Source organism: Astatotilapia calliptera, chromosome 18 (genome assembly GCF_900246225.1).
Source record: "Astatotilapia calliptera chromosome 18, fAstCal1.2, whole genome shotgun sequence".
NCBI lineage: Eukaryota > Metazoa > Chordata > Actinopteri > Cichliformes > Cichlidae > Astatotilapia > Astatotilapia calliptera.
The window spans coordinates 10,328,872-10,356,594 of NC_039319.1; the positions used below are offsets into that span (position 1 = coordinate 10,328,872).

A 27,723-nucleotide genomic window follows, 5' to 3' on the forward strand; every position below is an offset into this window, starting at 1 on the left:
TTATGTCTTACTAACTGTTTAAAATATTTGAAGCAACGGCAACATAGCAATGTTGGCACTGTTTCTACTCTACCTGAGCACTCAAAGCACTTTATACAACTTGCCTCATTCGCCCATTCATAAAAGCGCTATTGTCTATGCTTTTTCTACATAAGTGCTTTCTGTCTAACATTCACACACATTTATACTCCAGTGGATGCACTGGAGAGCAACTTGGGTTTATTATATTGCGCAAGAATATTTGGCATGCAGACTGGAGCAGCCAAGGATCGAACCACAAACCTTCCAACAAGTAGATGACAGCTCTACCTCCTGAGCTACAGCCAGCCCATTAAATTTAAAGGGTTTTTTGTTATTAAAGTTAATTGCACATGTAGTAATAAGGAAAGACATTTTTATGTGGCAGAACCTATACATTAATCAGTTTCATTTTGTTTTTATAGACACAATTGAAAACAAACATTATTGATTAAATAACATGAAAGCAAAGCATGTGTTCAACATGCATGTTTGAAGTATAATCAACTGTGGCCCTTTTTCATGCACAAAACAGTTTAGAGCAGTTCAGATATGTTTAGAATTAACCTGCTGAAATTGGGCACAGTTGTTGAAATTCTTCATGTTTCTGCATATGATTACAGTAAAGATTAAACAAACTTGGAAGGGGCTGACTTATATACACTAATAAACCACAAAATGAAAAATGTAGGCTCCTTTTGTGCCACCCAAACAGACATGGGAACTTTGGCAGATTCTGAAGGACACTCCCAAAGATTTCTTTCTTTTGATCTGCATGCAGCCACCAACTGCTCCAACAAGATTGTGTAATACAGCCCAGACTAGGGCTGCACGATTTTGCGTAAAATGAGAATCACGATTTTTTTGGCTTACAATTGAGATCACGATTCTCTCACGATTTTCTTTTCCAGTACAAATATTTATTGCACTTATTAACTGCACATCAACTTCGTAACAGTTGAGACTGAACATAAAAACAATAAATGTCTCACATTTTGTTGTTGCCGCAAAATGTTGTACTGCTTGAAATTCCGTCTCCACCGTTGGTTGACACTGCGTGTATAGAGCAAGTAGTGCAACAATAGAAAAATAGTTGCGGGATGGCACTGTGTAGCGTTTGTCTAGAGTGTTGATCATTTTCCTAAATCCCTCGTTTTGCACAGTGTTGATGGGAGCCATATCTTTGGTCAGGTGATAAGTGATAGCCTCCGTAATTTCTTTGTGCCTGCGGGAGTTCGACGGGTATAGGGAAGCGCTGTATAAGGTTCCCGTTATTGATGTTTGGGTGGTTGACTGGGACGGATTTTCTCCTGTCACTTTCTCGTCATCCCTGACGTGCTCTCAGTTGTTTTTTCTCTGCTAATTTTAGCATCACACGGCACAGCTTCTGTATCACGTGGTATAAGGCTCCGCCCTTGTCATTTGTTGAGCCGGAAGAGTGAGCGCTTGTTTTCGTGCAGACTACGTCCCGGATCAAAATGCGGTACAATCGTCGTCGTGTTTTTATTTATTTTTTAATTTTTTATAAAATCGTTGTCATTTGGAAATGAGATCGCACATAAGTATGAATCGAGATCGCGATTTTCTAACGATTAATCGTGCAGCCCTAGCCCAGACTGCAAACAGAAACCAGAAATCTTGCAGTGCAAAAAACCTTTTACCTTGTCTGCAGGTTCTGCATGTTGAAGATATCTGTTAAAATAAGTTCTTACACATTCTGGGGTGGTTCAGTTAGACTTGGATCGTACTCCCACCTTGAGTTTCGCTCAGCTGGTTTTGCAGTTTGGTGGGGCACGTTGTCCAGACAGGGAGGCCTTTTGGTACTGCTCCCAGCTGTCTAAAACAGCATTAAAATGGTGGAACATGTTAACATCAGACGCTCAGTATGGCACTGCATTGGTGATGGTTCATAAATATGTGGAACAACATGCAACGTGGGCTATGCAGTTTGTTTGTTTTTTGTTTTTGTTTTTTCTTTTCATGCTGTTCATGTACTACAGCTACAGATTAGCCTGTGCTGTACAGAAGGCGGAAGTAATAATAAACAGAACTTCTTCACATTGAAGTGAAACCGAGTGTTAAAAACAGTCGAAGTAGCATCTCTTCTATCTAACGCTAACTTTACAGCCCATAGCAAAGCATCATTGCCATCAAGCTATACACTGTCACCTTTTTGGAGGCCTGCACAAAGGTGCGTTAACATAGGCTTTGTGTTGGTTGATTTTATAGCAACAGAGATGTAAAAGGACGATACAGTACCTTAAATTCCCCATAACACACACATGAATCCCCAGACCTAAGGTTTCAATGCAGAACATTACATTGAACCAATGTTATTTACCTCACCTCTTTATGGTTTTAATGGTGTGGCTGTGGTGTATTATGGTCCATGGATTTATGTAGTGCTCCAGTATTGACCACTTCATCAAAACACTAAAGCACAGTAATATGAAATCACGCAGGAGCACTGAGTGCATTGTAATGGACAAATCTAACCAAGTGTCCTAAACGCTGTAAAACCTCATGTAATTGTTAAGCTAATTGATGTATTTTAGTACCAAGGTCATCCACTTTCAGTGTAAAATGACCAAGGAAAGGTAAATGGTTAACTCCTTTCAATGAATATCTAATGTTTCTGAGTTTGTCCTTTAGCTCCACACAGCCTCACTCTTTAAATGAAACACTTTAGAATACAAATTGGTATATAAAAAAAAAAAAACATTAATATGCTGCATGTCTTGTGGGGCTGACTGTAAAAAAATATACCACCTCTGAAAATGGTTGCTGTCTCTGCGTTGTTGATTCAAGGCATCTTGTGTCTTCTTAAGCATTAAGACTATAGTGTTGAAATAAGGAGAGGTTTAAATATTTTACTCAACCAGGCCTTCAGACAATTAACTGATTAACTTCCAGCTATTCAAGAGCAATTTTGGTATTTCATTGTTGACTTAAGAGGTTTAAATCAAAGGTAAAAGGTTGGTGTGCTATGTAATCTGTAGACTCCTCGCAGCATGAAGCTGAAGTTGCTTTTTCAACCTCTCCGCACACACTGGTCTCATCTAAGCTTAGTCTGGCACTGCAGAGCTGTGGTTTTGGCACTGCGCAGGCAGCCATGTGTCGGGCTTGTGATCGGATCGGCAGCTCATCGAGTTTAATAGGATTTGACAGGTGTAGATGGAGTCGTATCTTGAATGTCATAATGAAAACTGACACAATATTTGCCTCACAGTTTATTCTTCAGACTGTGGCCAGCTAGTTGCTCATATGGAACCGAGTGGATAGGATTCCTTGTGGCTGTGACACCTTGTTAGCTGCAGATGTGTTTTGTTTCATAGTCATGTAGGTAATGTCTTTGCCACCAGGGGCTTTAAATCATTGCCTACAAATTCTCTGAAAGGAAAAGGAGGGCGTTTTGTTTTAGCAAACATGTTGCAACAGTGATGAGGCTTTTTTTAATTCATTTTTTTAACATGTATTAAACAGGATATTTTTCAGTTAATAGTTTTTGTTACCAACTAGGGCTGCCACAAACGATTATTTTGATAGTCGACTAGTCACCGATTATTTATGCGATTAGTCGACTAATCAGATCATCATCCACTGGACGTAAACTACAGCTTATTGCACCAGCAGCATCTGCTCTTATATAACTATCATTAGCTTACAGCTTTAAGCTTTTAAGGTGCTAACTAAAAATAAAGACAAGATGATAGTTTATTCAATTTTAATGAAATTTGCAGATTGTTTCGGTAAAGTTTAATAAACTCCTTGCTATCTAAAATATAACAGGACACCGGAGTATATTCTCCAGCATCTCACACTTCTGATAATCAGCTGTCTGCTTGACGTTTATTCAGCTGTGTAAAAACTATAACTTTAATCTCAGCCAAACCGATTTACTCAGGAACAAATAAAATACAAAAAAAAAAAAAAAAAAAAGCCAAACAACAACATTTTTAATTTATCTAAGTGACTCATATATATTTAACCTGAGTCGCGAAAGACGGCGGTGGGTTTGAAAACAATTTGCCGGGAGTCCGGTGTTCTCACGGCGCTAGTGACCTAGCCCCCGGCTAGCTATCGAGCTAGTGGGTAACAGACGTCTCTGAAAACGTCGGAGCGCTTTTGAAAATATGTGGTGTCCTGATAAACTGAGCCGATATTTGAGGTTTACACAGCTACATTCTCGCCTGAAAATATGTTAAACATTTATTTTGTGACCCAGAAAGAATAATAAGAGTAATATTAAAACTAACTAGCTACCGCCATTGTTGGAAACTAAGCTGGGCCGCGCTATGAATTCTGGGACACAGCTGCTTCTTCTTCTTCGGGGTTTAACGGCAGCTGGCATCCTTGTACATGCTGTGCTGCCATCTTCTGTTTCAGTCCGTTATTACACTCTTAAATCCTGCTATTATTCCTGCGTCTTTTGCGATCTTACAAAGCTTCAAACGACACGTCGACTATTAAATCAGTCGTCGACGATTTTGATAGTCGACGTAATCGTGACTAGTCGACAAATCGTGGCAGCCCTATTACCAACATGAGATGCATTTCTGTTGCATATAGCTCACTGTTATTAATGCCAAGTCTGATAATTGCTAATTCAAAGTCAGATTTTTTTTTTTATTAAAAATTCCCCAATTCTCCATCCATACTGTGGATATCAATATTTCCTCGAGCAGCAACAGCTCTCCAGTGTTTGATTGAGTCAAGTGAGCTTGGCCATGTGGTGGAAATGAGAACAAGACCTATGCCTGGGTCCTAACCTTTGGTCTAATCCCTCCCACATTCCCTCCCCCTCCTTTTAACCCGTAATCAGCAGTAAAGGCTTCATTGTTCTTGTCCTCTGCTTGGGTATCTGATCATTAACCTACATTCGGAGCAGTGGCGGTAGGCTTCTTAAGGCTGTCAGACTCTCTCGAACCAGTTTAGTGGGCATTTTTCATCAGTCCGGGTTAGAGCCTTATTCTCGTGCCAGTGAAGTTAACCCTATTTACATCCTCTCATGTACAAACATGTTATTTGACGAGGCTTTTATTTGTGTGCAAGCCATGTCCCGAGCCTCGCCCTTGTAGATTTAGATGAGTTTTTTTTTTTTTTTTTTTTTTTAAGTGATTTAAGTGAAGGATAAGACTGAAATTGTTCAGCACTCTGTCTTGCATAATAAAGCTCAAAAAACAATTTCTGGTCTTTAAATGAATTTATTATGTCTTTCATAGTATTGATTTGGCAAAAGAATCTGGTGTTATAATAGTATTTGACATTAGCAAAGTAAATGCTGTATCTAATGGAGATGAAACATGAAGTGTACTTAGTTGTACGACAAAACTTTTTTTTGTTGTTGTTGTTGTAAGTGACTAAATATACCTATAAAAGTTGCTGTCGTACTACCAAAAAGCTATTAGCTTCATTGTAGATTTGGCAGCAGCTGACTGGTACAGGTTTGAACAGTTACTTAATATTAATATCCACCCATGTTTTTCCCATGCCAGAGAGTTTAACCAGTGCTCTCCGCCTCTTTCCAGCAGTGTGCCCGTCTTATTTATGAAAGCCAAAAACTACTGGAACGAAGGCCAGACGCTCTGGTGGGAGGCAGCGTGTTTCGCCTGTCTGGGGTTAGGGTAGTGAGAGGTGAACGGCCTCCTCGAGGCATCCAGTGTCTCTTTTGCTGTTTGTCGAAATGCGCCTTCAGTTAAGATGACCCAGTGATGGGAGGAAGAAAGCTGCACTTACATTGTGCTGGAAATGTTATGCTGCTTTGAATTTGGTGCATAGTTGAGTCAGGAGAATGACAAGAGAGTGACTTTAAGAGCCCAAAGATATGAAGGGCTTATACAACCTCTTTTTGTGACTCTGCATTTAAAAAATAGACAGGTTGTGATTGCATTTTAAAGTCTGTGGCTGCAGGTAATATTATTTCTTTTTATGAGTTAAAAAGTCCAAAATACCTCTCGTCAGGATAATGTGTCCAGAACCCAAATTTGTTGTTTTTGCAATACGGCACAATATTTTTTAAAAACTGTTTTCTAAAAGAAGCTGTTTAAGGTGTTGATTATACCTGTAATTAATTGCTAGTATAATAAATTAAGTAACTGATTGTTGCTGCTCCAGGCACAGCTGACAATTATAATTTACATCTGCTTATTCCCGGGTTCCCCCCCCCCCCCCCCCCCCCCCCCAGTATAAATTTTGAGCACCATTTTAAAAATATCAATTATACTGGGTAGAATAGTAAGCTAACAGCTCTTTATGCTTTTTAAATTGCTTGCTTACTTTGACCAGACACCACAAACCCTTAATTTGAATATATGGCCAGGCATTCATTACAGATACAAATGATAGACTCTTCCTGATATACTGCTGTTTCTTCTTTGTTTTTTGTTTGATTTTTTTTCTTTCTTTTGTCTTTTGAAGGGGCAGAAAATAGAAGAGCCTTTATACCTCATAGATTTTGTGTAAGGTATTTAAGAACATCTAATTCAGCTTCAGTCCAGATATTTATATGTGAGAGATGGCACTTTGCTGGATATTGTTACCTCCCCTACCCCTCCAGTATCGGGCCTTTGCGGTTGGCTTTGTCCTGCTACTCATTAGGGAGTCGTTGTTGGAGGAGGAGGATGGAGGGAGCGAGTGAATGTACAGCTGAGAGAGACCTCCCCCACCATTTAGCCCGATGGCGTGTAGAACCACAACCACGTGACGGGCTGTTTACCGTTGCAGCAGGCGTCGAGCGTCTCCTTGAGCATGTCACAGTCTTCCCTACATCCTATTGTAGGAAAAGCTGAATACATCTTCTCTGGATTTGTAATATTCGTGATAATAATTAAGCAGTTTTTATTTCTACTGCAGTGTAACCCAGTGGTTTAGTCAGAGCTCACTTTTCATCAGGGGTTTTTTGTTGTGCGTGTGCTTATGTGGGGGTGTGTGTGTGTGTGTGTGTGTGTGTGTGTGTGTGTGTGTGCCTGCAGTCGAAAGTACAGCCACATGGGAGAGCAGGGGAAAATCACATGTATGTTCCACATGGTGTGTGTGAGAGCTCACAGCAGGCAGTACTCTCGCAGCTGGAGTGGAGTAATGTTTCTGCTGCTGGTGGCGGCAGCGTACTCTGCTCTGCAAGCTGTGTGTCAGGCTCGGTGCTATTCTTAGCCCCCTTTCCCTCCCTGTCCCATCCTGCAGTCAGTGGATCAGGTTACCATACTCTGTGTGCTCGTCATCCTTCCTGGCTACATCTCCACCATACACTCTCCTCCATCCTCCCCCAGTGAACATACCCCAACACTCCCAGAGTCTTTTACCACAATTCCCCTGTCAGACTGCTGCACTCATGCAAGGACACGCACTAGCAGCCGCTCTGCTGTCAGGGCCGGCGCACCCGAACACTACAGGGAAATGGTTGTTATTGTTGTTAGTCAGGAACCAGTGGAGTTAAAAATGCAGGAACGCTAGGTTATAAATAAATGGAGACAGAGACCAGCAGTGCAGCAGCACACTTGGCTTGGGATTTCGCTGTCTTCATTCATTCAGATTTAGAATTTACTTCTTTTGAAATCACAAATTTTGCAATGTTATAGGTAAAGAAGGATGGTTAGTAAAGGGTGATATGTTGACCTCCAACCTTGATGTTTAGTTGCAGTTTATTTTTATGGGAATGACTACAATACATGAACCATGCCACACACCACAGCATTTATGGCCTAAGCTATTTTTCAATGCCCATCCTTAGGTTGAGCTTTTAAAACACAGACATAAAAAAACAACATACACAATCAGTGCACACATTAAGAAGCAAAATAAGATTTTTAGTGAATATGTATGTATGTATAAAGTGTTGGTCATTCTACTATATATATATACTATAATCTACTATACTTTAAACCTTTATAAACTTAATATATCAATTAAGGCCACAGAAAACTGTCATTTTAATTTGATAAATCAGTCACAAATAATCCTAAAAATCATTTGCTTTCTAAAACATAAGAGGAAAAATCTTCCTCCCAGTATCGGAGTTTAACATATTAAATTGAGGCAAATGATTGGGAGTGTGAATATTTGAATTTCCCTCTAAGTTGTTTTACTTTGGCATTTTTGACTGCTGTTCATTTATGAGAAGATAGGGCTGCTCAATTAATCGAATTTTAATCACGATTACGATCTGGGCTTTCAACGATCATTAAAAATGACTGAGCCGATTATTAGCCCCTCCCTCATTTATCCGCGACACCTTAAAGGCCGGTCCGTGAAAATATTGTCGGGCATAAACCGGTCCGTGGCGCAAAAAAGGTTGGAGACCGCTGATTAAGAGGACCCCAGGGAAGCTCGGAAAGCTAAGCAGAAGTTATTTGGAGAGGAGAGTGACTGCCGTTGGTTGAAAAGAGGTAAAAAAAAAACATCAGTGGTGTTGCACACTATTTTATATTATTTTTTTAAAGTCATTGTTAACCCTTTAAAGCCGGTCAGAGCAGCACGCTCCGTTTTGTGTAACTATTTTTAAATCCCTGTAGAACCTGAACCCTGTAAGCTAGCGCAATAATTTGTTTTGCATATGAAACCGGAGGAGTTGTACTTACATCTGATGCCATCAGCTTGTCCTCGGTCACGGTTTCGTTCCACATAAAGCTTTGCAAATATTGCATAAAAAGCGCTTGCAGGAACAAAAACATAATATTCCAGACACACGCTTTGCCGATCCGATCAGCTGTTCGTAACACTTCCCACAGTGAAACAGACGTCAGCGCAAACTGTCGCATGTCCGCCATTTCCTGGCCGAAACCGGAAGTGACGTCATTTTCGCGGAAATGTAGTTTTTTACTTGTAGGCCTTAAAAGCCTATACTGGTCATGTTTGACTTTTCTGAATAGTTGCTGGGATGCTTAGAACTCGAATTGCACTGCTGGAAATAGTTTATTTTAATGCACATGCTGTTTTCTTTGAAAATTTGCATCATAGGATTGTTTTTTTTTTGTTTTTCCTGCAGTATATAAAAATTGGTGTATCTCCAAAATAAAACTATGAAGACACTCACAATAAGTTTCCTGTTGTTGTAAACTATTTTTTGCAACTTTTTTTGTATTTAAAGTTTTGAGGGGTAAACCTCTTAAATTTCTCCAAGTAGAAATATATGTAAAAAAAACAAAACAAAAACGATTTTCAATTTTTTTGTAGTTTATTGCACTTTTTTGCAATTAATGTAGTTACTATGGACTTAATGCATACATATTATTAAAATATGGGCTATAACAGTTGTATAGCAACTTGAAATGCTCCCACAAATGGCACTACAACATGTAAAAAAATAATATAAGCTCTGGCGGACTTGGTTCTATGGTAGGTCTTAAAGGGTTAAATAAATATCGTCAAATAATCGAGATCTCAATTTCAGTGAAAATAATCGTGATTATCATTTTTGCCATAATCGAGCAGCCCTATGAGAAGAAACTGCTAAGTAATTATAACCGAGATTTTTAGCTGGTATTTCAACAGATATATGATTATTGAAAATATTTCAAAGTGGCCCATGTGTTGTTAGTGCTCATCAGTGTCCTTTTCTGCTGAATTGTTAACCACAGTGATGGCGTTGAGACTGAGAAAATCAGCCGATGATTTTTGTAATCACATCTCTCAACCTTTTCCCACTCGTGGGTTGTGTTTTTTTTTTTTTGGTTTTTTTTGTTGTTGAGGGGGGTAGTTTGATAAATCTGCTTTAGTGATATTAAGTGGTTTGGAAAATTTTTGCTCACACTGTTTGCCACAGTATGACATCTCATGCCAATCTAATCTCCGCTTTAGTCTCAGTGAACTGTAGCAGTCATCAAGGCGAGGTTTGATCTGGACTTGAAACAGCCTGAGGTTAATGGCAGAGCGTGCAGGGGCTTATGCAGCCCTGAGCTGCACATGAAACGCAGTAAATGCAAATGCCAAATTGGCGAGTGCCCAAATACCTCTGTAATTATAGTCCCACCCTTCTCGCCTCCTCTCTGTGCCAGATTGGAGTCCTGTCAGCGTTTGTTTTCTGGTTTGGTCCTGGCCTGTCCACACTGCTTTAATACCCCCAATACACCAGCCTCTTTACACCAACAAGTTGACTGTGGGCAGCTCAATTCTCCCTTTCAGCTGCGTGAATGACAATGCTGCTGCTTACTGGCTATCTGCTGACTAATGACCTCTCACTGGCCTCGGCTGTGCAGTTGGTCCATGTGTTTGGAAAAAACTACCTGTCAACACCACAGTATCACACAGGATCGGCAAAGATCATAAAAGGTATCAGAAGAAGCAAAATGTGGGATTACTGAAAGAAGTCTAGTTGCCTTATTAATGTTAAAACCAGCACGACTGGTTTCTCCCCGGAAAGGTGAATAGCATGTGTAACATGTATGCTGCTTTCCAATAGAGATTATTATGAGTGATGATGTTATGGAGAATCACGTAGTCAGATTATGATTAAACTGCACGACGAGAATCGAAGTTTAAAGCCTCACAACAGCAAATTATTTCCTTTATACATTAAGTCAGTAAGTAAACACAAAAAATCTGTATAAAAATTTATTTAAAAAAAAACAAACATGTTGCAACTTCTTAAGAATGGTTAGACTGAGCAAAGTTTGGTTAGACTCTAAGAAGGCATCATATTCAGTACCTACACATTACAACAATGCCATATTCAAATAATTCATGTCAACCTGAGAGTTGTACGAATACACGAATACATAAAAAATGTCAACCACAGAGCAGATTACAGCAACAGCAGTTTCCTCCTTAATGTGCGTCAGCGTTGTCACTTTGTTTATGACAGGCATGCCTTTTGTCTTGGAGTAGCTGATTAAACTTTCAGTTGTGGTTTTTATATACATCCTAAAAATGGCCCCTCGTAAAGGTGATTACATGAAACATTGTGTCACTGTCAGAGCATGCTTGTTGCTCAGCTTGCATCTGGATGGTGTCTAATTGAAGGCTTTTTATATGTTCTGATCCCCACAGGCTGTGCTTCTTAATGCTAAAGGTTTAAATTAGAAGAAGCCACTTGCATTCACTTTTCTTCAATTTCAAAGGCGATATTTGCATCCTGTTCAGCATCCTTAAATGCTGAACATTTGGTAGTTGAAGACTCTTAAATATGACCACTTAATTTTAGAAAACTCACAAAAACCTCACCTGACCTTGAACTTGTGATTAGCGTTTTGTAGACATGGAATGTAGTGGATATTACCATCACTTGTATACCTACTAACAGTGGACTTTTCACTACTAATAGTGTAGAAGCAATGCCAGTCTTTCAAGGATACTGGTTGCCCTTGTCCTTCCAATTTTAACCCTGTACATGAGGACAGGCTCCCATTAGAGCACAAGTTAAAGAGAATGAGGCCAAACTATGCAAGCAACAGTTTCGTTCCCAAGTAATCTTGACAGTTAATCAGAATTTTTTTCCCCCTTTTATAATATGACAATATGATGATTAAAAACGCACAAGTTGACGTCAAGTTGACGTTAACATGTAAAATTGATATGTTAAATATGTATGCATTTTCCTGGAGAAAAAAACTTGACTCAATTGCTTGTAATTGATAGATAAAGTGGGTTTTTAAAGCATTTGAATGGTAGAACCTCTGTGTTAGGAAAAAAAAATGCAAACAGCCATAAATTTTGAGGATGGTTATGATTTTCAATTACTCGAATAGTAAATAAATTATAAAATCATTTTTAAAGGACTGTTTCTTGTCTTATATCTTTCCTTGTTAGTACTTAAGTTTTCAATATACTCTGTTGAAGACATAAGCAGCTAGAAAGATCATGTCTGAGCAGTCATTCCTGTTATACTTCTTTGAAATCTGCTTAAAGTCTCATGCACAGTCGGTGCATTGTAAAGTCTCCAGACGTCTGTGCAGTCATAAGAAATTGGCAAGCATGCGTACATTCTTATGGACCTTCGCACTCACCTAATAATGACATTTACATCACTTAGACCCTATCAGACTTGTAGACCAGGCAGGAATAATCAAGGTTTTAGTGTGTAACATGCCACTACTGTTTGAATATGGTGGCAATGCAAGTAAAAGCTATTTGTCAGCCACTGAAAGTAGAAGTTGGTACTACATACCAGGGTTTGGACCTGTGATACACATGTGTCAAGGTTAGATTAGATGATACTGTGTAAACAGGAGAAACTTGCAAAGGCAAGTGCAGCTGTCAGAAAGTTCTCTGCGGAACATCTTCAAAGTGAAAAAGAAAATGCAGTCCAGTTCAAACCCAGGTAAAGAGAGCCTGTCGCAAGTAGTCCACATCATAGACAGTATAAAATATGGATGAAGATTCTGTGTTTGTAAAGTGAAGCCAAAGCAGAAGGGCCACAAACCTGCATTCATTCTAAACTCCTTTTGAAAACAGACTCACAGTTGTATAAAATCTTTCCTGTGTTTATGGGCTCATTTGCTAGTTTTAGGACATATTGAATAAAACACGAAGTTCTTTTTGTAAATTATGCAAATTTTGAGTGGTTAAAAACAAAGTTTATCTAGGATATCCTAGGACTGGGTGATATATCGAGTTTTTAAAAAAATATTGATATATTTTCATACGAGATATAAGATGTGACAATATCGATATAGTCTATGTCACGTTATAATTATACTTGTGGAGTCGCAAGTTTGCCTCTCTTTCGTCCACTTTTGTCTCTGCACAACATTACTCTGGCTCGCCTCTCCTTCACTGAACACAACTCCCCCTCCCCCATAGCTTCACCTACAGGCAACGACAAGATGGACACAGCAAATCTCCGTTAAAGAGTTACCACAGATCGCCCAGTGCATGGGGCTGGACGGCGTCAACGTGTTAGCGAGCTAACGCGCTAATGAGCTAACCGCGCTCTGTTATGCACAAAAACGACATTGTTTTCTTTTATTTATGGAGCATTATTATTTAATAAATGCTGATAATTTATTTTTGAGTAATTTCTTCAAGTGCCTGTGTGACATCTGGGACACAGCTTTGACTAAGAACTCTCTTTTTGTTCTTACTTTATGGCTTTAAAAAAATATCGAGAGATATATTGTATATCGCCATCCAGCTAAAAGATATCGAGATATGAGTTTTGGGTCATATCGCCCAGCCCTACGATATCCTATTATTTAATGACTTAACAATCACGGGTCTTTACAAGGATGTAAGAAATGCTCTGATCAGGGCATTATAATGAGACTACTATTCACTGGATCGGACCATGGTGGCTATGTCCATACTGTATATTGTCTATGGGTGGGAAGTGATATTTAAAGAGTCATTAAATAGTTCCCAGTGAATATGGGCTAGGATTCTTCCTGTGAAATGTCCTTTCCTATTTAAAAACCCAGAAAACATGCTAGCCAGTGCCAAACACTTTGTCACATTTTGTTGTCAGAACTTTCCTGTGAGAGATTGCTGATCTGATTATTTAATCATAAATTATTCAGCCTGGAACTTGCCAGAATTGTTGGGAACACCAGAGCTGTGCTATTTACTGAGATGGCTTACCCCTTAACACAAAAGCCCTGGTTGTTTTATGAATAAGTGCAATACTAAAACTGCTATCATGCTTGTTCTCTTCTTGGAAAATTAAATGTCTACTATGAAATTTAGAGTTCCCTTGTATTTTTGATGCCTATGAGTAATGGGGGCTGCCCCAATCATTTTGGAGGCTGCTTAACAACTAATCAATGGCTCTCAGGTTTCTTAATATAGAGTAAGAGTGGGACTTTCATAAGCAGCGGGAGGCTATTTCTGCTCAGTCATCATGGTACTGGGTGTGTATATGTGAGCGAAAAAAGGAAGCAGGGAAAGTTCATTCAAAGTACTAGATAATAGAGGGTCTCATGACTGAAAGCTGCAATCTTCATGTGGCAAGATAACTGACAGATGCCATGTTGGCTTCAGGTGCAGGCTCAGCTTCAGTGTTGTACTTTCTCTAAAGTGCTGGCACCCACAGTGCACCCCAGTGACTCTGCAGCTTGTGTTACTACACCGTCACAAACCACATCAGAAACGAGCTCGGTTACACTGATGAGTAGGCCGCAGGGACAACATACAGAGGGGGACGTTTTCCTCTCAGAAACCCAAGAAGTCCCTAAAGCTGTGATTCATGCTGCCTCATGTAGTTTTTCCTGCCGGTGCTTTAAGGTCAATCTCGAGAGATGCAATGGAAATTTCAATAAAAATCCCTGATTACAGATCCACTCAACCTACATCCTGAAACACAGCTGAGTTGCGCTCTGTGGCAGCACTATTTCAATACCTGCCCCTCCATTGCTCTGTGGGGGTTAAGTGACTTTTCTTTACTTGGCTCGTTTCCTCTGTAACACAAACATTTGCTGAAAGCCTATAAACAGTCTCTGAAAAAAACGTTATTTAATTGTACCTGCATTTTAAAACCATCTCCTGCTCTTGCCACTGTCTCGTGCAGGCGTGCTCTGTTTGCAGCAAGAATTACTAGGTCAGCCTTCCATACAGGCAGTGATGTGGCAGGGTTGAAATCCTCCTCACTGCTGTTGTGGTCTCTGTCTCCAGGTGCATGATGAACCTACTGTGCTGTAGCTGTCTAAGCTAGTCAGGTTGCCTCACCATGGCAAAACCTGGGAGCGACAGAGATGGAGCCATGGTGGATAAGCAGGCGGGGAAGAAGGTATGTGACTCTCTTACTTCAAATAGAAGCTTCTATTACCATCCTGTGGTAAACACAAGGAATAGTTCCTGCAAGTTTACAAAAGTGATACTTGTTTTCTTTACATTTTCTTGGGGAAATACTGTACAAAATTGGACCCCAAATAATACACAGGTGATTTTAAATACAACTAAATGAATTCAGAGTTTGGCAGAAACTGTCAATAGGATCACATGATCAATGAAAATGGCATTTGAATAAACAAAGATTGACTGCTTGGTTCACATGATATTGTAGAACAATCTGGTTCATTCACATTTTCTTTCATCGAGCAAACCAGGTAAAATAAAACTAAATTGAGAAGCTGTTATTGATGCTAAATCATGTGGCATGCAGAGAGTGTTGGACTCCAAGACAGCTGACTTCTTTTAATGCTTCTTTAGAGTGTGTGTGTCACTTTTTGCTTCCTGAGTGACAGGGGTTTTTTTGTTTTGTTTTTTTGTTTCAGTTCTCAAACATCTGCATGAATGTTTCTTGGGTTTTAGAGCTCTGATGTGTAAACACTCATCACCCACTTGCTGAACACTAACATCTGGGCACCAGCAGGGAGCACATCTAAGCTTGTAGCGGCATTATTCATTATATCGGCTTGTTCTGTAAATGTCAGTGCACTTCAGCTGCCATACATGTACATGTTGACATCAATGCGGTTATGTTCGGCCAACATTGTGATTTGATTGTATGTAGTTTACCAGTGATAGAACGAGATAAATCTTGTGGTTCATCAAAAGGATATTCTTAACACAGCATATATTTCTGTGGGGCTTTTTTCTATTGTGATACAGTATTCTGCTTTAACCCAGAGATGCACTCGAATGTTGTGCGTGAGAAATATCTGACGTACTATCTCCTATATTACCATGCAAACAGGGCTTAATTGCCCTTTTCTACATAAATGCAAGGAAGCATTTGTCTGCGCCTTTATTTTCATGGCAAAGGTACTTCACATCTTAGCTCTCATCTACTTTCAGCCGTGCCAGACACTTCAGCTTTGCACAGCTGGCACATTGCTTCACTGAGATCAAAGAAGCACCATGCTGCAGACATTTTCCTCCTGCCAGAAATGTATTTTACTGCACCAAAGTGCAGCACACTAAAAGTAATGGTTCTGAAAAAGCTTTGTCTGCAGATCAGAGTGCAGAATAACCCAGTAACTGAAAGACACTGTGATAATGGCGAGATTAGTGGTATTGCTGTGGGTTGTGTTTGATGCTGGAGTGTTTTCGCTCCACCTCCACCGTGTGTATTTTCTGTAGAATCAAATAGTTTTATATGTGCATGGAGTGGCTAAATTCAATTCAGGCATTGAAAACCAAAATTACAACCATAGAAGCAATCAGCAGCTGCAAGTGGGAGGGATAAAATTTAACATCTTGTGTCTTTTGAAGTGGGTGTTGTCGTCTTTTCTGCTCAATTATGGCTCCGATTTTGGTCACCAAAGAAATGCAAATTACCCAAACGAGGTGGTATTTGTGTTCAACAGGAAGCCACCCTGTATATGTAGGTAATTTTCTTGCTTTATCGTCCCATTTCAGGCTTTTCGTGGTCAACCTTGCTTTAACGTGTTTTCAGTATTATAGCTATTAAATTTGAAGGGTTTGAGTTAGGAATTAGTTGTCACTGCAACATCAGTTAATCTGAGTGTCTCACTCAGTTTGTCTATAAAATGTCTGAAAGTTGTGATGCAAGTATGAGATAATCTACCAAAGCTGTGGGGGACGACCCTAAACAATTTTTGTCTGACCAGCAGGCTATATACAGATTATAATGCAATGCATTTGAGGACTGGGACTGCAGATATATTTTTGAATCGGATATGATTTAAATTGATGATCAGTAAAGGTGCTGTTGTGCATTAAAAAGAAACTGTTAATCTATGAAGTCTGATGGTATTGAATGCTTGCCTGGCAGTGCAGGTTGCACAGGTGTGAATATTTTCACACTCCCACAGCACAGTGCCATAATAATGGACTTATTTTTCTGCCCTTTTTTCTCTTTTGTGTGTAAACTGATGGGGGGGGAGCTCCAGATCTTGTATTCTTCCCTTGAGACTTCGCCTTGGGAACAACATTTAAGTGAGCCTCGCAAGCAGCACCCAAATACCGTATTGCAGTCGGTGTTATCTCTGCAGTAGAAGTCACGTAAAGCAGGAACTACCACCTGCGTACTAAGCTCGATCCTGTTAGCTGTCAAACTAGTTGACATGGCTTTTAAAATGAGACTGCCAGGGTTCATTTGAGGCCATTGCTCCTTTGTTTACATATCCAGGCACACTCGGCACTCAACTGAGGCCACACCTCTGCCTCGTTTGACCCGATTTTAATTCTTTGTGTGTGTTTTATTTCTTCCTCACCCTTGACAGAGCAAAGACAAGTTGTCGCCTTTCACCAAAACTCCAAAGTTGGACCGGAGTGAATTGCTGGGGAAGGAAGGGAAAGCAAAGTCTTCCATGAAGCGCAAGCTCTCCTTCACTACCAGTCCGCCCCAGGCAGAGGAGCGAGACTCCGACACGGGTAAGGAGTGTTGCTCTTCCTCCCTCCAAACAGCCATGCTGCTGGCTCACTGCCATGTCTGTACACTGCCCCCTGGTGGCCTGCTGTCAAACAGGTCTTCAAATAGTCAACAACTGGTCAATATTGTTTCGAAAACGGGACCCAAGTCAGGTCAAACTGATGAACTTGTGGCCTGTTGTGTGTATTCTGAGATGGATGAAGAATCATTCTATGAGAATGTATTCATTTTTTAGTGTTACAAATAGTAATCAGGGCCTCCTACCCCACCTCCTAATATAACACCATGTTTTGTTTTGTTTTTTTCTACATTCAACACATTATGTCCTTTATCTACAAAACCCATTTAAAAAGAAAGACCAAAACCAGCAGTGAACTATGTAGCCGTAGATATCCAGTGTATAAGTGAACTGTAAAAAGCCCCCCAAGAATCTTCACTGTTTTACATCCTCAATAGTAGAATAATCCTCTACAAATGCACTGCAATGCTGTATTTAACATTTGTTTGTTAAGTACACTATTTGTATTTGTATTTTTATATGTTTTTATAAACTGCGCTGTAGAAAGACCTTTGCAGTTGTCTTGAACCTCACTGATGGTGTACAGATTTCCCAATAACTGTCACTATGTTGACGATAAAAATGCACTCATCTTAGCAGTGCAGACATGTCGTTCTTCCTCTCACTTGTGTAAACACTGTTCTAACCCCCTCTTTCAGTTAAAGTTTAACTATATGTTTATCAGATTCAAGGCCTAAAAATAGGTTACTGTATCGTACAGCTGTAATTATAATAAATAAACTGCATGTTTATGGACTGCTTGAAGTCCTGCAGGTTTGCCTTCATCTCCTCTGTAGAGCAAAGCTCAACATGATCGTTTTCATTGTGTGGTCCTGTGTCATTCTAACAGATGAGAACCCTCAATTTTGGAAGTATAATTTATGTCGCACACGTAATAAACTAGCGCGGAGAGTGGCTTTGCCTTCCAGCAGCTTCCCCCGGTCCTTTTGTTGAGCAGCTGTAGGACGAGGCGAAGAAGCGACCCCAGTGACCGCCTCGGACCGGATCTCCTCTCCTGTCTGCTGTGTTGCCATGACTCATAATCTGTGCGTGGAGTGCGAGTGTGCCTTTGTGGCTGTCTGTGTTTGAGTTCATGTGAAGCGAGGAGGGTGAGAGAGAGCAAGCGAGCGTTAATGCAGTGCTTTCCCACCCTTCCCCCCCCCCCACCTTGCTCTCCTTTTCCTCCCCTCTCCCCCCCCTCCCATCCTCTCTGCTTTGCACTGTAGATGACTCAGACCCAGGCCAGTCGAGTGAGACCTGGGGAGAGAGATTAGTGCCTCCCTGCAGGATATACGCAGGTAATCGCTGCAGCCCGATCCTCAGCCCCCGCGCCCATCCACTTTGCGCTGCTATTCTGCTGTAAACACACATGCACACATGCACGCGTGTGTGTTTTCGCCTTGCATCTCCCCCCTATTACAGCTCACGCATGTCTGTGTTTAAACAACCGACCGGAGACTGGGGGGGCCCGAGGAGTGCCATGGGCACTTGGCTGGCTTAAGAGAATGCCATCTTCTATTTGTTTTTGTTTTTTTAACTGTTTGTTTTTTTTTTGTTTTAAACCTCATGCTTGTCATCTGTTTCTCTGCGCGCTCAACAGATACAAGGGGAAGAGGAAAAATGCGATGCAGTCACAATGAAGTTGCATCTTGTAAAAGACGACCTTTTTTGGTGTTTTTTGTAATTTGTCTCCAAACTCATTCTTGTTACAGATAAAGATGGACCAGACAAGAAGAAGGTGAAAAAGGAAGCTGGGGGCAAGAAATCCCAGGCACCCAACTTTTTGTTTGGGTATCCGCTGTCGGAGCGCAAACAGATGGCTCTCCTAATGCAGATGACAGCCAACAGTCCAGGTTTGTGTACTCGCCCTCTCACCTTGTCCTCAAGAAGGGTCAGTGTGTATTTGCTGCTAGATGAGTCATACTTCAGAACGTCTCTTGTTTTTGTTTTGTTTTTTAGGAATAGGATAAAAATCTTATCTGTGGTGTTTGTTAGTGATACTGTACCGCTGCTGTAGATTAGATCTGAAAATAGCTGACTTGGAGAGGGGTTAGGGTTACTGTGTTGTTTGGTTTTGTTTTGTTTACATGTTTTCTAGTAGTTATTGCAGTTTGGTTTTGTTTGTCTTTTGCTTTACTCATTAAAGGAGCTGTTTGACAGTGTTAAGCCTACAAAAAACTGACTCCAAATGAATTTGAGAGAATCGGGTCAGGATATTTGGGAATTAAGCTGTGGTGCTGGAAGGGGATGAAACTGCATTGTGGGGGGGCGGTACCATGCGACTTCCTGCTGCCGTAGTCTGTCTACTACAGGAGATTTTTGCTGTACCCTGTGCTATGTGAAAAAGTTACTTCCTCTTGATAAGTTGAATAATATTTATTTCCTTTCCATTACGTTGTTGGCAGTTTTGAGAATTTTTCTTTTCCCCCAAATATGGTCTCTAGTCACTAGACCTTTTTTTTTCTTTCTTCTTCATTTGTTCATGTATGTCATGCTTCGTCACCGGTGCTCATCAGCAGTCAATGAGAAATTGGTGACTGTTACAGTAGACAGTTTGAGGGGAATGATAACCCTCATTTGTTAGGAAAATGGTCTGAAATGTGCACACGTACCTTCTCCATTGCACAGTCTGACTGTGCTTTATATGATGCTATCTGTAATGCTGTAGTAACGGACTGCTCTGTTATTGCCAACAAACGGGATATTCAGTGGTGGAAAAAGTACTCAAATGATCTGATGTTTGTCAGTTAGTCCATTTCCATATCTTATTAAAGTAGCTCTGATAAACATTACAGTGCATCTTCCGGAAATCACGGAACTGCATTTGTCTGAATTTGCATAGGTATACATATGTGCATGTCCTCCAAAGTAACCGACATCATGTAGCCGATGAAGATGATGGTGTGCACAGATAAAACGGAGGGACTGCAGAGTTCACCGCTAAAGGAGAGAAGTAAAAAATGAATAATAACATCAGTATTCAAAAAATGTGACTGCACACAGATACATTTTGTTGATGACAGTCTGCACAGATGTGTGTAGGTTCTGTTTAGCACCAACACACAACCATGCCAGTCCCATGAGTGCTATTCAGTTTCCATTACTATGGCAACCCCCATTTCATGTTTCATAGACCCATACATGTTCTTTCAACTATTGCTGTTTGTCTACAGCCTGAATTTGTAGCAAACGGCAGTAGATCTAGTTTGCTTTAGGTGAAGGTGCTGTCTTTCTGTCTGAGTGAACCAGGATGTTGTGAATTCAGTGAACTCTGTACTGACACCATGCATTCAAACGTGCATGTGTAATGCCTAGAAAGGTCCAGATGCATGTATGCTTACTCAGACATGGGTTTAAGCAGTCTCTCGTTCCCAGTAAAACTGGATTCACTGTAGTTGTTCAGTCTAGAGAGAAAAGCAGTTGTCTTAGTGTGTGATGTGCTTTTTTTTCTGTCTCTCTTCCCTTCGAGCATCATTTAAGTCTTTTTCGCTCTCTCTCTCTCCATGTGTCCAGACTCTACACCGAGTCACCCCTCACAAACGACCCCTGTGCAGAAGAAAGTCCCCAGCAGCGCCTCGTCTCGGCAGAAAGACAAGGTCAACAAGAGGAACGAGCGAGGGGAGACTCCCCTTCACATGGCAGCAATCCGGGGAGACGCTAAGCAAGTTAAAGAGCTCATTAGCCTGGGAGCTGATGTCAATGTCAAAGACTTTGCAGGTACGACGCCCCAGGAGATGATCATTTAACAGCTTTCATCATGTCCCAGCAGTTGTTAATAATGACATTAGACTGAGTAACAGATGCTGATGCAAAGGCAATGTCTCAACATGAGCTGTAATCAGTCTGCGCATTACTACTGCTTATGCAGCTGTTGGTATGTCGAGTAGTAGAATTGAGAAAACAGCTGGTAAAAATTTTTTAAGACTCTTCTCCTGTCCTCACCAGGTTGGACGCCTCTGCATGAAGCCTGTAATCTTGGTTACTATGATGTGGCCAAGGTCTTGATAGCAGCAGGTGCAGAGGTGAATACACAGGGTCTGGATGACGACACACCACTTCATGATGCTTCCAGCAGCGGGCACAAAGATGTAAGAGCTTTGAGTTAGTCTGTAACTGAAGGTCTTAAAAGTATATTGCACTTAAAAATTTTGATTAAGGACTCTGCACAGGTCTGATGTGTGAAATTGTTACAGAATGTAAGAAGGACATTGTCTCAGTGCACTTACAAAATTTGATTAAACATTTCTGAGAATCAAAACAAAAATACACAAATTGATTTAAATTTGGCTTATCACCAAACTCGGACAGCTTCCAAGCGACTGCTACTTTTAGGTCGCTCAGCAGAAGACCTGTTTTGTCTTCCTGCACTGCCTCTAAGATACATGGTGCATCTCCTTCAGCTTTTCAAGACGGTGACCTTTCAACTTTGTGGAATTTGTGGATTTGGCAGGGAGACATATTTGGCAAGTAGGGAGGTTGGTGAGCCAAGATTATGTCAACATAGCCAGAAAAACGTACGTGTTCATAATGCACTCTGTGCCGGCACAGGATGGCACGCATCACAGTTCAGGTCGTTTGTGCTGAATATTTTCCTTAGACGTCTCAGGATGTTAGATGAACTCGAGCGAGGTGTCAGTGTCACCTTGGGGGATAAATTTACAGTGAATAACAATCTTGCGAATGTTGACAAGCATTCTCCTGTTCGCACTCCTGTTCGCTCAGGAAACTGTGGACTCTGTAACTGAAACCTGCAAAAAACTTTTGTCATAGCTGGACACCCAGACACCCCCCCCCCCCCCCCCCCACCACATGAAAGCAGAGTCAGTCTGACAGATAGAAGTTGGCTGCTTCAAGTTTTGAGGGCTGCGGTGAAATCGTAGACCACACATGCAAGCGATCAGAATCTAGCCTAAAAACGAGCAAGCTAAAAATAGCAGCAGCACTGAAAACTGACCCAAGAGGATGACTTTAAAAGGGAGATCAGCCAAATTTTTATCTGGTGTGCTTGTATGTATTCATGAGCCAATTCTTTTTTTGATCGCACCTCTAATATAAAGGTTGCACAAGTCCATCCTTAATGCAGGAATAGTCAGAGTGCTGTTACATTTATATGTGGACATTGCATACATGTTTGGGGGTTTTTTGTTTTTGTTTTTTGGCTGTCTTTAAATGTTAAGTCAAATATTTATTTCTGTTGCATCAACTTGCAGAATGTAGTATTTTATGATAATGATAAGAAGACGGCCACTCTTAGGTCATCAGCCAGTAAATTTGTTTTTAAGTTGTTCGAGTTTAAAAATGATCAAAATGCATCAGATTGCGTTAAAGTGCATTTTGTTACAATTTTAAATGCCTTGGTAAAATGTTATATTTTACCTTTAAAAAAAATCTAAGGCATGTCTGTCTGTCTAGGATTTCTCAGTGTAATTGTTGTGTTTTCTGTAGATTGTGAAACTTCTGCTTCGTCACGGTGGTAACGCTTTCCAAGCCAACAAGCGCGGCGAGCGCCCGGTGGATGTGGCCGACTCTCAGGAGCTGGAACAGCTATTAAAGGGAGAAGGAGCCGTGTCGGACCATGATGACAGCTCTTCAGGTGATTGTCCCTCCTGTGTAATATTTATGTTTTGTTTTGTTTTTTTACTCCCCTGTCATCGACATCCAGTAATGTGTCCACTGTAAATGAAGCTTAAGTCTACTGTACTCCACAGAATCTGAAGACCCGCCATCTGTCAATCCATCCAGTGTCGATGACAACATGGAAGACTCTGATACTGAAAAGGACTCTGCCACGAAAGCATCGTCTTCCATGCCAGGGATGGATGAGTACGAATTTAAGGACGAGGAAGAGGAGGACAATCTCGGTAAAGCCCTGAATGACAGACACATCCTCAGGAGGGAGCTACGACAGCCGGAGAAGGAGGACAAAGACAGGAATCACGTTGCAGTAAAGCAAAGCAACAAGGGGGATTCCTCATCAAAGTCCAAGAAGCAGAAGACGTCTCGTGTCCACTGCAGCTCGGATACGTCCAGCGACGAAACGGAGAGCCTCTCAGAGAAGAGAAGCTCCCCCACCTGCTCTCATAGCTCGGAGAACGTCAAGCCGGACACGAGGTCGAAAAAGGACAATACCGAGCAAAAGGACAAAGGTAAAGTTAAGAGGAAGAGCAAGAGCCAGAATAAAAACAAGGAAAACCAAGAAGATGGGAAAGAAAACAGTAAAACGCTAGTCCTCTCTCTGGCAACAGTGTCTGAAAGCACAGAGAAGGGCCGGGAGGAAGACTCTTTCAAGATGTCTTTCAGTCCCAAAGATGACTCATCCGTCCACCTCTTCCACTTGTCAGCCATCAAATCTCCTAAACTGAACCACAGCCTGACAGATAAACAGACACCACTCAAACAGGAAAATGCGAAGATGTGCGTTTCCATCACTGACAGCTCGTGTCCAGTGGACGGTGTCAAATACAACCACTACACAGACGCAGACTACTGCATTGAAGGCTCCAGCACGAAGGGGTGTAAGCACAAGGAAAAGAGCAAACATCAACAGAAAGACTCCAGTGTGGACGGCGACGACGGCCACTCGAGCCCCTACAAAGACGGCAGCATAGGAAACAGCATAGACAGCGAGGGTGCCTTACGGAAGACTGATTTAGACGGAAAAGTCGTGAAGAAGCATAAATTTAAACACAAGGAGAAAGACAAACACCGCAGGGAATATGAGGCAGAGCGGAGCCGCCAAAGGCAAAAGGAGGCCAGGAAAGACAGCCACAGGAATTTGGAATTTGACAGAGAGTTCTGGAAAGAAAATTTTTTCAAAAGTGATGAGACAGATGAACCTCTGCCAGTAAAAAAGGAAAGTGAAGACAGCAGCTCACTTCAGAAGACTGCTGATTCCTCTCCTGTGAAAGATGAGCGAAACCCAAAGGAGAAGCACTCCGGCAGCAAGGAAAAGAGGCCAAGAGAGGAGCGAGAAAAAGACAAGAGCGTGAAAAAAGAGCGGAAGGAGGCGGCAGGAAGAGAAGAGAAGGTGAAGGATTCAAAGCTCAGCGAGCATGACGAAAAGGTGGACTGCCACGGCTCAGGGCGGATTCCTGAGGAGTCGCTGCAGAGCAACAGCATGAAAGAAGAGACAGAGGAGAAACCCATAAGTGGGATCACAGCTGATCAAGAACAGCTGGAGCCTGCAGAAAAAGGCTCACGCGAGAAAACTGACAAGAGGCTCCCAGGAAAGGAAAAGGACTCAGACAAAATGGAGAAAAGGCATCTTGACAAGGAAAAAAAGGTCAAAACAGAGCACTCTGACAAAACCGAACCACAGAACTCAGTGGATCGTTGGAAGGAAAAGGAGCGAGCGGGATCCATCTCTTCCGTTTCGCCTGGAGAGAAAAGCTACAAAGAAAACGAGAAGCTGAAATCTTTAACCACAACAAAAAAGCATGAAGACAGCAGGAAAAGTAAAGATAAGTTCGACAAACGGTCTGATAAGGAGAGGCAGGACAGAGACTATAATGCCGGGGATCACAGAGAAAAGGATCGCACAAGCTCTGATAGGAAAGGAAAACCTCTGGAGAAGACCACGGATCACAGTAAATCTGATCGCGCCAAAGAAAAGGACTTTGACAGGAAAAGAAGAGATAAAATAAAAGATGGAACGCTGTCCTCGACCTCCAATCTGAAATTACTTTTAGAGGAGAAGAAAAGCCATCTCTCTGAGAGCGGCAAGTCCTTATCTACAAAATCAAAGGAGGAAGCAGTGAGAACGCCGGAGAAGGATCGCGATAGGCGAGACCGTGACAAAGACTCGGATAGACACAAGGATAAAGAGCGACACAAAGACCGCTCTCAGCAGGCCAAAATCAGCAAGGCCAAATCCAGTGAGACGGAGGCAGACAAGGCCAAATTGAAAGCCCCGCCAGCAATACGAGACGCCAAACCAAAAGAAAAGAGACTTGTGAACGATGACCTGATGCAGACCAGCTTTGAGCGCATGCTCAGCATGAAGGACCAAGAGATTGAGCTGTGGCATCGGAAGCACCTAGAAAAACTCAAACAGAAAGAGCGGGAAAGGCTTAAACAGCGGCCTGTGGCAGATCCGGGGAAGTCCAAGCCTAAAGACAGAACAAAAACAGAACCATGTTTGAGTAAGGAGCTAACACGCTCAAAAAGCTCTGATACATCTGATGTCCACAGCAGAGATAAATCCCTGAAGGACGGCACTAGCCCCAGAACGGTGTCACTTGATGGGAAGAGTCTGCCCTCTATCAGCGCAAAGGTCATATCAGCCGTGGAAAACTGTCTGACGAGATCACCCCGTCCTGAGAATGACCGTTGTGGCATCATTTCCAGGTCTGTTTCTTTAGTCTCTGTTGCCAGCTCGGAGGATTCATGCCAGGCAACGACATTAACTCCCAGAAATGCCGAATACGATTCTGATGTAAACATGGAAGCCTCAGACTCCCAGCCTGCATTTCTCCAGTCTTCCCTCGTCATTCAAGCTACAAGGTCGCCGTCTGTTCACGATAAAGACTGCAACAGTCTTCCAGATGTTTCACAAGGTAATCGAGTGATGTCCGGCAGGCATGAATCTCCTTACCTCAGGGCTATTCTGGATGAGGATGCCAACTCATCAACTGAAGGCAAAGCTGTTGAAAATCTGCCAAAATCCAACCTGACTGCGATCCCAGGAGAGGAGCCGAGAATGAAGGAGGCCTCAGAAACCGCAGAGAGCCTGAGTACACAACAAAATTCAAATTCAGTTACCGATTCAGTCACAGAGAGGGAAGGAAGCACTGCTGGATGCTCGACAACGCAACTGTTAAATAAAGATCTTCCCAGTAAAAGCGCGACTCTTCCACAGTCCAGCAGCTCACAGTGCAGTAGTTCTCAAAGTGGGTCGGAGGAGCCGAAACCTCTTCCTCTATCTGAGCCTCCTGCTGTCCAAGACATCCAGTGTCAGATGGAGACTTCACAGGCAGAATGTGTTACTAAAGAATCTGATCAGCCGTCAGTACCTACAGCTTCTCAAGCTGCTGAGCTGTCAGCACTCACAAACACAAAGCTCTTCCAGCATAGAGAACCACTCCCGTCTTCTGGTATTGAGAATCAGCAGCAGGCCGAGTTAGTTACCACGGAGGTTTCTGACCAAAAAGACACACTCGTGGAGACCGCTCACGGAACAGAACCAGAAAATATGGAAACGGATGCAGAAAACTTGACAACAGAAGCGGCGGGGAGTCCCATACCGTCCACCAGCTCGCACATTCCCACCTCTGCTGCCAGAGAATCCTCAACGGGTTTCAGCAGATCCGATGAGTGCAGGCCTTCTCAAGAGGATGCAGATGCAAGTGGCCAAGACTGCAAGAAATCACAGCCTTCCAGCGACATCTCAGGCCCATGTCTCGATGCTCTTACGGAAAAGGAAAGCGTGTCCTGTTCGAGCCCTGAACACAAGACTGAAGGGACAGCAGATGTACCACAAAGCTCGCACAACAGCGGTGGTGGTGCTGCTGTCTCTGCTGCAACTGAGAGTTCATCCGTTGAAGGCAGCCTGAGTACAGACTGCTCACCTGAATCCAAAGCAGAGGCCTCCTCGGAGCCCATGGAGGTCACGCCTGCCGAGGAGAAACCAGAGTCGTCCTCAGCTCTAGAAGAGCAGAGCCAAAGCGCCGTCCAGTCAGCGGATCCAACAGACGTCAGCAGCAGCGCCTCAGGGAGTTCCTCTCCGCAATCCGGAGACCGGGAGTCCGACTCCTCAGGGGCGAAACTCAAGATTCGCGTAGCAGACGAGGAAATGGACATTCACGTGCCCCATCCACGCAAGAGGAAGATGCCGAAGGTGTCGCTCTCCCAGCCGTGCTCCACCACTCAACAAGAGAGGGAACAGCAGTCGCTAGCGGCTATCGTTGACTCTGTAAAGCTGGAGGAGATCGAACCTTACCAGTCGGACAGAGCTAACCCATACTACGAGTTCCTGCACATCCGCAAGAAGATCGAGGAGAAGCGTAAAGTGCTGTGCAGCGTCGCCCCGCAGCCGCCGCAGTATTATGACGAATATGTGACCTTTAATGGCTCATACCTCCTAGACGGGAACCCACTCAGCAAACTCTGTATACCAACTGTGAGTCATCATTGTTATTATTGATTTGATTTGATTTTTTAGACAAAACTGCAGCAGGGATGATGTGCATACTCTTTTATGATTCAAAACGAAGCTAGTGACCATTTGACCTTTAGTGCAAAGAACGGAGCACAATGATGGTTTGATCTCATTATGTTGGCTTCATAACATGATCCATAACTGCAGTTGAATATAAATTTACACTAATCAGGCGGCTCTAATTGATATATTTCTGGGAAGAAAAATCATTTGCTCTCCCTTTCACTGCATGTCAACGTTAACATTAAATTTGTGTCACATCCTCTATCCCCGTTTTTGGCGGTCGTGTTA

The 27,723-nt window shown here is 42.1% G+C and overlaps 1 protein-coding gene across 2 annotated transcripts in view; it reads left to right on the forward strand.

Annotated features, from left to right (window-relative positions):
- ankrd12 (ankyrin repeat domain 12) overlaps positions 1-27,723 on the forward strand; it is a 40,119-nt gene that overhangs the window by 8,706 nt on the left and 3,690 nt on the right. Inside the window, exons 2-9 of one of the 2 annotated variants that reach the window (XM_026150142.1) lie at positions 14,554-14,668; positions 17,070-17,220; positions 18,503-18,574; positions 18,989-19,129; positions 20,790-20,993; positions 21,222-21,364; positions 22,722-22,869; positions 22,985-27,393. In XM_026150142.1, the coding sequence (XP_026005927.1) occupies positions 14,609-14,668; positions 17,070-17,220; positions 18,503-18,574; positions 18,989-19,129; positions 20,790-20,993; positions 21,222-21,364; positions 22,722-22,869; positions 22,985-27,393 (5,328 nt within the window). In that variant the 5' untranslated portion in view covers positions 14,554-14,608. The remainder of the gene's footprint in view (positions 1-14,553; positions 14,669-17,069; positions 17,221-18,502; positions 18,575-18,988; positions 19,130-20,789; positions 20,994-21,221; positions 21,365-22,721; positions 22,870-22,984; positions 27,394-27,723) is intronic. The other variant, XM_026150143.1, reaches the window with a different exon arrangement.